This window comes from Corvus kubaryi, unplaced genomic scaffold, assembly GCF_017639235.1.
Source record: "Corvus kubaryi isolate FWS band 111438036 unplaced genomic scaffold, C.kubaryi_AGA036_p1.0 37270, whole genome shotgun sequence".
NCBI classification, from domain to species: Eukaryota; Metazoa; Chordata; class Aves; order Passeriformes; family Corvidae; genus Corvus; species Corvus kubaryi.
In genome coordinates, this window is record NW_024581083.1 from 602191 (window position 1) to 614534 (window position 12344).

A 12344-nucleotide genomic window follows, 5' to 3' on the forward strand; every position below is an offset into this window, starting at 1 on the left:
GGGCTTTCTGACCAGGTTGCCACTGTGTGTCTCAGGGGTGCCTTCCTCATTCCCTCTGGTCAAAAGGAAATGCCACCACTTGCTTTCCATAGCTTGCCTCGTGCACACTCCTTGTTTTCCGCTTTTAATTTGTGGAAGTACCTGGGGAGGCTGTTGGTGCATGACTGGTGTTACTGCACAACCCCCTCATCACATCCCACTGCCTCCATGAGTCCTGTTCCGCCCTGCTACCACCCAAAAACTGCTCCCTTGCTTATTCAGTTCTCCACTTATCTCAGCAGCTTTACAACTTTCCAAGCCATTTGGGATAGATGGAGTTGTGTTGGAGGCTGAATGAAGGACTTATTCTGCCAACCAACCAGCCAAGGGGGGGTAAAATGTGCTGGGTACTGTGCAGCAGTTAATGTGAAATAGCTGTGGGAAATAATTTCTGGATCACCAGGCACAGCTGTGTAGTGTTTGGCACAGAGGTGAGAGTACCTGCATGGCTGTAAATGAACTGTGTGTGAGGTTCCCTATACCAGCGTCAGACATCCCAGTGCAGATGACTCTGGACCAGGCATGTAGTTATTAAAGTACTTGCAGTGGCCCAGGCTGATGGGGAATAGAGCTAAACACCAAGTAACTTGTGAATCTGGGATAATTCTCCCACTAATGGGGTGGAAACCCACTGAAATCTCCTTTGGCATCATGCTTTGAGGTGCTCATGTGTGATCTGCAGCCACAGGGTGTCAGAGGGCCACGTTTCAGGCCAGGCACAGTTAACATTTTCTAAGTGAGACATTTTGCTTCCCTTTGTCCTCCCACTAGAGCGTGGCAGGTCTCTCCTTCCTTGCTCCCTAAATAGTTGCAATCATGAATGTGAAGTCCCAGTTGCAGCAACATCCCAGGGTGATCAGGCACCTTGGAAGGCTCTAGACTATGTGTTACCACACAGCAGTGAGATTTCAGGGTTATAAGAGATAAAGATCTGTACTCAGTGTATCAAACCTCAATAAGAACATCAGGAATTCCTGTAACTGGAATAGATATCCCATAAATACCATGTGTGACGTATGGTCTTGCTATTTCCAAAGAGAAAACCAGAACCAGGGATGACCCAAAAAAGGAATACAAAGAGATTCCCAGCTAGGAAAGGAGATGCTGGCTGTGCCTGTAATGCCACAGGTGGCACAGGGGAAACAAGTGGGGATAATGACCCGTTTTTTCTAACTCAAGAGGCAGAAAAGGGCAGGTTAAAAGAATTGAATGGAGATGTGCCCTTGCACGCTGTGTGTGTAGCACCGGAGCTCTTGTCGCAAATATTGTGGATGCTACAAGATTAGATTTGTTCAAACAGCAACTAAACGTGTTGCTGGAAGAATCCAGCAAAGGCCACTAAATGTAAGGACACTGTGGCTGTCTTGGGGTGTCTCTGAGCCCCCCGTCCTGGGTGGCCTAAGGAAGATTATCATTGTGTGCTCATGCTGATCTTCTTTCTTCAGTTTTGCCACTGTTGGGGGCAAGGCAGGGCTTTGGCTTGCCCAGTAGTGCTCAGCTTTTAGTCTAAAATGGCCTCATTTCCTAATGCTCTCTTCTCTCTTCAGGGAACTGCCTCTCTCTGTGGCCTTTGCCACATCTCTGTGCTGACAAATGGACCGTAGTAATATGATTCCATGAGTCAGTTTTAAAACACTTTGTGCTTCTTTGGGATAAAAGGCAAGGCACTTGCAGGAAACAGGGTTTAAAGGATAATGACATTTGCAAGGTGCTTCTAGCAGAGGTGATCAGCCATGCATTCTCCTGACAGGCACAGCTCTACTGACAGCTGTCCCCTAGAAGTGGCCAACATGCCCCAGCCTCAATCATGTCAGGCTCTTTTTTATCTGTTTAAAAGGGACAAAACTGTTTCTATGGGATGAAGATCCCATGCAATCTCTGGCTGATGAGCACTGTAATCCACCCTGGTATCACACCACACAGCACTGCATCTTCCCATCCACCCTTCTCGGTGGGCTGGGTGTCTTCTTATCTAGGGGGGGTTTCCTCTGGGGAGGTTTCTGGGCTCTGTTTTCGGTTCTCCCTCTCTGCCCCTCTCTTGCTGTGGCAGGGCTTGCTCCAGAATCATTTCCTGTAGGGTTTATGATGCGAGACTTTGCCAGATGGATCGTTTTGCTTGCTACCAAGTGGTGTATTTGATGGTTGCAGGGGTGACAGCTCCCTGCAGCATGTGCTTGCTCTTAATCCATGTGCCTTCCAATTTGCACCAGCGCTTTGGTTGATGAAGTTTCAGTGCTCCCTGATCTGATGGTACACTTGCAGAGACCCACACTTACCGGAGACCCAAAGCTCTCCTCTTCTGAATAGAAATGTGCTACTATCTTGTAAAGGTATAAATTATAAAGCCTTGTCTGTATAATGAGTCTGCATTCCCCAGATAAATTACACAGACTCATAATGGCTTTGGCTTTTAGTTACCATTAATCTTAACTGGAAGGGAGTGCTGAATTTCCAGCAGAAGTTTGGGAGTTTTCAGATTTTTGCAAGAGTTTCATTGGAAGCTTGGTTGAACCATCCTCTGCTCCACCACTCCAGTGTGTGCACTCTGCTTGCTGTCCACATTTGGCTCCCAGCTGGCTGGCAGGACGTGCCCTCAGGGAGCAGCTGCTGTCCCAGGGCTGTGAGCATTTCGGGTCTTTGCTGGAGTGTTTTCCAAGTCTCGTTTGCAGAGCACTTTGGGACATCTTGCTGTGCCCTGGATAGCTGTGAAAGACAGAGCCAGAGGCAATGGTTATTCAAGGCAAAGCATGGAAATAGCTCTGCTCCGTGCACAACCCCGGCCTGTCAGGCAGTGGGAGGCGTCCACTTCCTTATGGGAATGGAAGACAATGGACAGGACAATGCATGGTTCAAACAAACTGAGCAGGGAGCTTGGCCCTGCCCTGAGCCATGCACAGGTAACAGCGTGGGCTGCTCCACCTGGGCACAGCCCAGCGGGAAACTCCTCCTTCGGAGAGCCATGGACTCCACGCAGGCAGAGAGACCCAAAAGCATGAGAGCCAGAACAAACTTGTCTGCTTGCTCGTGTGCCAAGCATCACCCACATGTGAGAGGTGCTGGGAGCCCTCCTTTGCCTGGGAGAGCCTGGATGTTCCCAGCAGGTGCTGGGCTGGAGCTGGATCACGGGAATACAGCCCTTGGCTCTGGCGTGCGGGCTGCAGCCAGAGGCAGCCTCGGAGCCCCTGCAGAGGTGGGATGAGCACAGAGGGTGCCGAGGAGTGGGGAGCAGCCCTGGCTCCCTCTGGGACAGGCCACAGCTTGCCCTGCTGCTCCTCCTGTGTCTCTGACTGGCTCCTGCCTGGCTCTGGTTCAAGCTTTCTTCCTCGAATCCTGTGTCAGTGAGGAGTTCAGTCTCAGGGATGGTGTCACTAACCTCTCCATGAGGCTTGTTCACGCTTTGGAAAACAGGATGGAAGAGAGTATCTCCTCAGAAGCCTTGACTACAGCATACAAGGTGCTGCAAAGGAGGTACTAGCCACACTGCTGGAGGTGTAATTGTGATAGGGTCTGAGCAAGGTGGGTAGTCTAGGAAAGGCAACTATTTTTAATGAGATTAAGAGCTCAATTGTAACAAATTCATGCTTTTGAGTGCCCAGCCCTTCTTTGAGTTATGTGAAGATGGGTCTGTATTCCCCAAAGCTGCTCACCTTCTGTAACCTGTATCAGTGCTCTAACAACAGGTATTTTCCTTGCTAGAAGCCTTTGTTTTACCTTTGGAGACTCTGCTTTGGGCTGTAAGTTCATCTGAGTCTCTCAGACACAGGAATTACAGTGAAATTCTGCAGACTACCTTCAGGTTTTCTTGTAGCTTACAGGACTGTAAAGCTTTTCTCTAGAAAGAAGTTTAGATTTGGAGAAGCACCTGTATCCCAGGAACTTGAGTCATGCTGGCTGCCTCCCTCATAGCACGAGCTGGGGCTGGCTGACTTCTGCTGCTGCTGGGGCAGCCCTGTTGTGGCAGCACACAGCAACGCTCAGGAGCGGGGAGGGACAGATGGAGCTGCTCTTGCTTGTGCCAGGCCTGCTCCTGGCTCTGGAAACTCATTCCCTGACAGAGGTGAGGAGCAATGCCAAGTCCCCTGCAGTACCTCTGGGTCTGGGTCCAGTGTCCTGGTGTACTCAGGCCTCAGCAGCACGTCACTGTGGCTCTGTGACTCCTCAGCTCCTCTTCTTCCTGACCTCCTGCTTGCCTGCTGGCACAGCGTTCCGAGCATGACGGGGGGCAAGGACAGCGGGAAAGGGGCACTTCCCTACAGCTTGCCAAAAAAATGATCTTGTTCTACATGCTGGCTGCTTAGAGGAAGATGAGTCTTCAACTCCTCACTCACTTGGCCCCTTTTGCTGGGAAAGGAAGGGTCAAGTTGCAGCCCCAGGACCTGAAGGTGGGTCTAAAGGCGCAGGCTGAGGTTTGTAGTTCTGGGGTTTTTACTTTGGCAAATGAACTTGTAGAAAATCATCTAAGGAAGCAGAATTGCCCAACAAAGGAAATAACAATATATCCTTTTTGTGTGTGTTTTTGTTTTCCCCTGCAGTAACCACAACTCTCTCCTCCTGGTCCGGGCATGCCAGAAAATGCAACGAAACAGCCAAGTCCTATTGTGTCAATGGAGGGGTGTGCTACTACATCGAGGGGATTAATCAGCTGTCGTGCAAGTAAGTGAGTGGAGTTCTTGTGTCAATATGGAAATTCCTTGGCTGAGGGAGAGGAGACCTTTGTGCAACTGCCAGAGTGGGGGGGAGCTCTGAAGTTCTCCTGGCAATTGCAGTTTGAGCTGTGCAGGTTCAGAAAGGGGCACTAGAGGGGCAAGGGTGGGGGACAAGGATTCGTATTTTCCTTTTTTGTGTGCGTGTCACTGCTCACTTTTCTTGGCTTTTCTCCCTCTAAGAATATGTTTGTCCTGGCTGTTTCTTTTCCCTTTTTCCCCTTTCTCCTCTGCAGCTTCAGGGAAATTTGGGTCCCTTTTGCTCTCCCTGAGCTGACACGTTCTGCCCTCCAGTCAGGGGGACCTTCCCAGGGCACAGCCTCCTCCCTCCCCCTTTACTGGAGGGGTCCCCTTGCTGAGACCTGCCCCGACCTCTCCTGTACCTCATGGGCCCAGGGTTAACACCCAGCTGTTCCCCTCTCTGTGCAGCTTTGTAGCCACTGTGGGATGTTTGTTTCCTCCTTCAAACCCACAATAAAAAACAGAGACATGTACTAAGTTATCCTTAAAATGAACTGCTTTGAAGGGTTTGCAGTGGGGCTGCACAGCCTGAGGGATGTGGAATGGGATGTGAGACTTTTTCACCCCTGGCTCACAGCCAGAAAGCCCAATAGCATCTCACACCTCACCCCCCAAGCCTAATAGTGCCTGTGGATAAGCTGTGCAGTCTGACTGCCAGTGCTGGAGGTGCAGGCACCCAGAGCACACCTGTAGGTGCCCCTGGGCTCCTGCACAGTCAGCAGGAGGGAGTGCCCTGGGTGTGCATCCACTGAGCAGATGGAATCCTCTTCTGAGCTCACCTGGTGACCCAGGCATCACTGCCCAGCTTGGAGAAGCCCAGAGCTGACAATTTTCTCCCTTTGGAGCCCAGAGACCTCTCAGTGGAGACACAGCCAAAGGTCTTTACCTCCATGGATGTCAGCCCAGCAGCACTGCAGGATGTGATGCTCATCAGGCACCTCAGCTCCTCAGGCCTTGGAGGATGCACCTGAACTGAACCCTCACCCCTGTGGAAAGCCTGTGGGCTGGATCACACTGAGCACAACTCCTCCCTTCTCCCAGTACTCCATTGTTTTGGCAGGGAGCAGCAGAAAAGGCCATCTGGAAACGTATCCTGCTGGGCTCTTGTGCTCTTGCTCTGCAGTGCAGGGTCAGCTGTGGGGGAAGGAGCATCTCCCAGTTCTCCCAGACTTGCCCCTTAGACACAGAAAGAGCTGGGTAGGACAGACACCAGAAGCTGTGGCTTCCACGTTTGCCATGTGCGAGGAGCGGGAGCAGCCCCTGTCCCCACAGCCCTGTGCTTTAGTGTAGTTGTCCCTGCCATTGGCTTCCTGGTGGCACCGGCATCATCTTGTCAGTGTTCCCCACAGGAAACATGGGGGAAGCCCCATATTGCTGATAAAGTCACAGCCACTATTCTGGTGTAGCTGTAGCCCAGGAAGCCCCAGCAGTTCCAGTCTTTCTATTCTGGGAAGGGCTAAACCCTTGAAGTCTGGAGGAGGGTGTGAATCAACATCTCTATCTGTGAGCAAAGTGGTCATGCCAGAAGCATAGACTTCAAGGCTGTTTCTTTTGGAAAGAACTTAAATCCAGATCAAGATTCAAATCGGATCAATTTTCCATTACAACAAGAGTTACCTGAAATCCTGCCGTACAGAAGAATCACCTTTGCCTAGAGAAGAATACTGTGGTAGGTGTCAAACGTCTTTCAGCAGACAGACTGTTTTAGCCAAAGTAATTCCAGCCTCATGAAGAAACAGCCTACCTTCCAACCAGGCTGCTCTGACAGCTGATGAGCAGAGGGCACGCTCAGTGATGGATTCCATTAAGATTTTACGTGCCACACGAAACAGCCCTAATTATTTCATCTCATTTGAAAGCCTCACTTGCAGATGGTAAAATGATATCCTTTTCCCATGAGTTCCAAGATACCAATTGCTAAAACCAGACGGGAATTGAGCAGGCATGTGTGGAAGGGCAGGAAAGTGTTACCCAGAAGGAGATGCTGGGAAGGTCTGCACTGTCACTGTTCATCTGCCAGAAAATGTGGCTCCGTGTTCATGGAAACCCGGGGGACCCAGTGCCTTCCACATGGCACAGTCACTTCTGATCTTACTGCTTGAGGAGATCTCTGGATGTTCATTCTCCTTGGGTGCTTTTATCATTAAATCACAGACTGAAGATAAGAAAACCTGGCTCTTGAAGTGGTGTAATTTTAGAGTTTCTGGATTCCGAAGGATAATAGTTATTGAGGGATGCAGAAGCATTTGAACTGAACAGTGTTCCCCATAAAATGGCTCTCCCAGTGACATGGGTGATTCTTGGGGGAGATGCTGATGAATAAACAGACTTCCCCTTTGCCTGCAAAGAAAGAGTTGACATTCCACAGCTTCCTCATTGCACCAGGACAGGAGATCTGCTGCTGTGTTTGTGAAAGATGCAGCAATACAGACTCGGAGGAGAAAGGAAAGGAGGCAAAACATACAGCTTCGACCTTCATTTCTGACCTCTGCAACAGCAGCCTTGGTCCTCCAGCCTCATGGTGCCTCTGAGCCAGGAGCATGGAGGAGATCAGTAGGTTCTGCTCACAACCTCTTCAAATGCTTTGGAGATCAACAGGAGCCACGTGAGCAGCTCCAGTGAGGAACAACAAGTGTCCATGTGCTGTTTCCATGTTGCTCTTCCAATAAGTCAGCAGGGCCTGGGGGGATCTCTGGTCCCCTGTGCCAGCTTGCAGCCCTCCCTCACTGAATGCTCAGGGGATTCTACCCCTCCAGCACCCATGTGATGTTGCCAGCCTTTCCAATGCCAGTTACTAGAGTTTTAGAGTGTTCTTGTTCACTGCCTGCCACCATCCTGTGATCGGCTTCCTGGAGTGGGTTCCGTTCTTGCAGCTGTCCAGAAGCACAGAAATCCTTCCTGTAGATGTTCCCCCTGGCAGTCTGCACCAAAAATAGCAGATGAGTTTTCAAATAATTTCTTCTCCTGATGTGCTTCATGCTCGATTTGCTACAAATATTGCCTAAATTGGCAGCTGGCCTTTTACTATTATTTTATAACAGGCTTTCCAGAAACGTGGTCTTTTAAATCCTAAGGACCAGGTCCTCCTGGTCTTTTAAATCCTGAGGAACAAGTATTTGCCTGTAATCCCACTTCCTCCCTCCCTTTTCAACACACTTCAGCTACACCTTGGACAAAGCATTTTCTTCACTGAGGAAGAGCCCAGAATGGACTTGGAGCTGTTTCAGAAACGGTGTATTTCTGGATTATGTTCTTCCATAATTTTGTCCTTAATTTGAAGTAAATTCTACACATGCTGGTGTCAAAGGAAACCTGAACACAAAGCAATCTGTGCTGTTATCCTGACTCTGCAAACAGACCACCTGGAAGTTAGATGAGAGAAGTGGGATCTGCCTCAAATATTCTGCAAATTTTCAGCATAAACCTGGGAAATGACTGAGCCACACACAGACAGGACTGATGCAGCAGCCCTTGTGCTCCAAGCACTTGAGAAGAAGAATTTCTGAACCCTTCTCCAGACCATTTTGCTCAGAGAGGCCTTAGGAGCTGGACTCCAGGGCAGTGACAGACTTGAGTAGAGCACATTAAGGTGCCACAGAAGGGATGCACACAAGCAAGGCCTTGCACTGGGCTGGGACACACAACAGTGGTGCCTGCTTTGTTGTGTCCAGTCAAACACAGTGTTGGGATGATTGGCAGCCTCTGCTCTTGGATCTGCCTCCATCCTGGAGCCCACAGAGTCCTTGGCACAACTTAGAGCAGTTGGAGGCTGCTCCAATCTTTTATTGCTGGGTGCCCCACAGGGCTGTGCTGTCCAAAGAGCAGAAATGCTCTTTTTCCCAGTTAGGTCTTGGCACACGTTAGGTACAGTTGGGGTCTTCCCAGCCAAAGAAAGCAGCAAGTCAGGTCTCATCACTGCAGAGCCTTCTCTGCCCGCTAAAACACTCTTCAGGTCTCTTTCATGTGGCCAGTGGAGTCAAAGTGTTCTGCCCTGGGCCAGGATCTTGTGTGGGGTCAGAAGACTTAAAGAGTAGTACAGAGCAACACCCCCACGTCATGTTGGACCAGTTGTGCTCGCAAGAATCAGACTGGAGGATTTACAAATGCTGACAGATAAACAGACTCTCTGTGCTTGGGGTGACAGCTCTGCCTCACATGAGGGAGTGAGGTCAGAGGCCTGGTGCACCTCAGGCAAAAAGTGAGAGTCAAGGAGAGAATAAAAACAAAACAAAGCAAAAGGAGAACAGATCATTTCTAAACCAGCTGATGAATCCAAGTCACCAACTTTCAAAATCACATGTTCACCTCCTCCAAATGTATTGTTTCCTTCACATTGTCCCAGGAAAAGGAAAGATCATTCTGAAAGGTTGGCCACACCGCCAGCTCCCCTGTGCTTTCCCAGTGCACCATCCAAAGGTGTGAACATCACAGGGATCCTGTACAGCTGTGGTCCTGCTGGCAGCACTGTTTGCTCAGCTGCCCTGTGGCATCCGGAGCTGTTCCACCCCTCCCAGTGGCATTTGGTCAGCACGAGCTGCTCATTGCACAGCCACAAGGACGTCACTGTGCCATGGATGTACGAGCAGTTCTGTGGGGAGGTGTTGCAATGCCTTTGGAAATGAAGAGCCAGGGGTGAAAATCTCCACATCCTGTTCCAAATCCCCTGAACCAGCCAGGACTCGTTCCTTGGGTTTTGCATGCTGTTTATCTTGGGTGATGAGATCAGGTACCATTTCAGGTTCAAGTGACCCATCTGTGCATCCTGCTCAATGCACTGTAACCGTATCAGACCCTTGAGGCCCATCAGAGTGTGGAAGCCGATCCTGCAGCAGCAAAGGCTCGGTGAAGGCAACGACGCAGATCCTGCGGCGCTGCCACAGCTCAGCCGGAGCCGCGCCGCTGTCGTCACTGAGCCCAGCAGTGGATGTCCCTGAGGTCTGGACTCCACTCTGCAGCAAACATGCCTTGATTAGCTGCTCTGGAGAAGGCCTTTGCATTTATTCTGGTTGCTTTCTTTTCTTCCCGTCAGTGATTTTGTGGAGTGAAGCCTTTTGCGGCTCTCCAGAGCCTGATCATCTGGGACTGGTCAGGGGACAATGACAGAACTGTCTTCTTTTTCAGCCCTTCCCACAAAAAAGCAACATGCTTGAAACATTTTTTCCATTTGCTTACATCAGTGCATTGTGTCCTTCTGCTACAGCTTGTCTTTTTTGCGTTATTTTGAAGCACCTGCTCATTCACGTTCTTCTGTAGCATGGGTTGCTTTATGAGAGCTACCGAATTTGGCATATTTTAATTAAGATCTGGGGGTGCAAAGGAAATGTGCCGACCCTTGCAAGATTTAGAGCAACAGCTGGACAGAGAAAGCTTTGCTTCCAGCAGGAACACTATGATAATGAATTAATAGTAGCAAATAATAATTAACAATAATTATTGCCCTGCCGTGATACAGGGCAAAATGTCGAAGTTCGTCAATTTTCAGAAATAAGTGCCCAGCAAACACCATAGAAATGAGTCATTCAAACTATTTTGGTTTGTACTTTCTGAGATGCTTTATTTTGACTGATCATCTTACTGCATTTTTGTTACCATGTAAATATCTCACTGCAATTCATCCTGAACCCAAGAGCAGAATCTTGCGGATGTTTTCAAAATGGGGTTTAAAAAAAAGAATAAAAGGTCTCAAGGTCAAAACTAAAATAATTGGACATTTTCCAGCAATAATAGAAAACAGAATCTGGACAGAAAAACCCCTGACCAGTTTTATCAATGGCATTTGCAAGTAATTTTCAGAGATAGCAATTAGATGCAGAGGGATGGAGTTAAGCAAGGACAGTTTGGGGAGTCTCCTCTCAGGCTAGAGAGGGGACAAGGTGCTGTCTGCAAGAGGTTGGTGCAGCCTTGTACTTCCCCAGGACCTTTCCTACAGACACACCCTTGTCCCCTTCCCTTGGCCTTTGGGGAGAGACCCATTGGGCCTCCGTGAAAGCACCATAAATCCAGAGGTGATACCTGCAGGAAAGTCCACCATCTGTTTAGTCCCTGCAAGAGTTTTCCAAAGAAGGGGGGACTTGGTTTTGCTGCGACAGCCAGCCAGAACCTCCTGAGTCAAACATGCAGGCAGAAGGATGCCATGATCACAGCTCACAGCTCTCAACTCCAGTGAGCCTTAACTTTCAGGTATATCCCTCTCTGCAGAAGCGCTGCCCTTAGCACAGGCAGCAGATTTTAATGCAGAAGGGATGATCTCCACTGCTCTTCCTGTCCAGACTGGAAGACCCATGTGCCAAGCACGCTGGAAATTTCTTTCCTTGAAGTCACATCTGGGGCCACAGTGATAAATAATAAATCATCTTCAACAGCCTAGAAGTTAGAGACAGATTAAAGAAAGGAACCAAAAGCACTGCATGCTCTCAAAGGTCTCCTGGTCACTGCTTCTGCCTGCAGCCTTGCTTATGAGGAGCCAGGCCCAGGTGTGCCGGGGTGGCACATTGTGTCGTGACAGCTTGTACTCGAGCTTGGGAGGTGACAGAAGGTGCTCTTGTTCAGGGGGGCTTTTTATCTGTCACTTCTCCCAGTGCTGATTCACTGAGTAACTAAAGATGAAAAGCCTGAGCTGTCCTAGACTGTTGTCTACTGCCTTCTGTCTAGAGAGCTCCTCTCCCCACCCACGTTCGGCTGACTGCAGAGATCTGAAGATGGGCTACGTGGTAGCTGTCATGGCATTAAGGCTTCTTCGGCACCTTTTTGTTTTGCTTTTTCACTTCTTATCAATTCCTTTCTCTGGGCTTTTATTTCCTTCTGCCAGTTTTCCCATAATTTTTGGTCTTTCCTTAATGGCATGCAGCCTGAGTCACACTGGAGTTCCAGCCTTGGCTGACCTCTTGCAGATGTGCCCCTGAGATAGTTTTAGCTCCTTTCTGCCAAAACACCCCTTTTTGGGGTGGGTGGGACAATTGCTTCGTTCAGCAGCACCCTTGAGGCCCTTCAGTGTGCTCACAATGTCCAGGAAATCTCAGATCCCAGACAGACGGGAAGCGCGTTGCAAGCTAAACTGGATGCCCTTGAAGACTCTGTGAATAAGTTCCTGACTCCATCAGAGGTGGTGAATAAGCTTCAAAAAGGATTGGGAAGACACCTTCTCTTTTGGACTGCTTGCTCAAGCCACAGTGCAGTCTCTGAAGGGTTTCTCCAGTCCTGCTTCCCCAGGGCTGTCTTTGTGACTCTGTGCCACCCAGTGCCTCATGGGTTGTGCTTTTTGATTTACAATGGGGCATCTTCTTCACTCCCCAGCACCAGCTTCCTCTGCTTCATTTCAGGGAAGGTCAACAGGCCCCACGTCCGATGGTCACTCCTTGGGCTGAGCTTTCCTTGGGAGCTGGCTTGGTGTGGCTGGTACATCTCCTGTTCCTCTGCCCCAAGATGAATGTCCAAGAATGAGAAAAAAGAGCCGATTTTTCAAAGATATTTGCCTGACCAGTGAGTCCAATTTTCAGTTTCAGAAGTGACTTGGACACTGAGAAACTGAAGTGTATGACTGGAGAGCTCAGTGCAGCCTCATGCAGAGCTGTGTCCTAAAGT

General features: G+C 49.5%; 1 protein-coding gene across 4 annotated transcripts in view; it reads left to right on the top strand.

Annotated features, from left to right (window-relative positions):
• Nucleotides 1–12344, top strand: part of NRG2 (neuregulin 2) — a 156325-nt gene that overhangs the window by 120420 nt on the left and 23561 nt on the right. For all 4 annotated transcript variants that reach the window (XM_042025351.1, XM_042025350.1, XM_042025352.1 and 1 more), the window contains one exon: nucleotides 4572–4692. In XM_042025351.1, the coding sequence (XP_041881285.1) occupies nucleotides 4572–4692 (121 nt within the window). The remainder of the gene's footprint in view (nucleotides 1–4571; nucleotides 4693–12344) is intronic.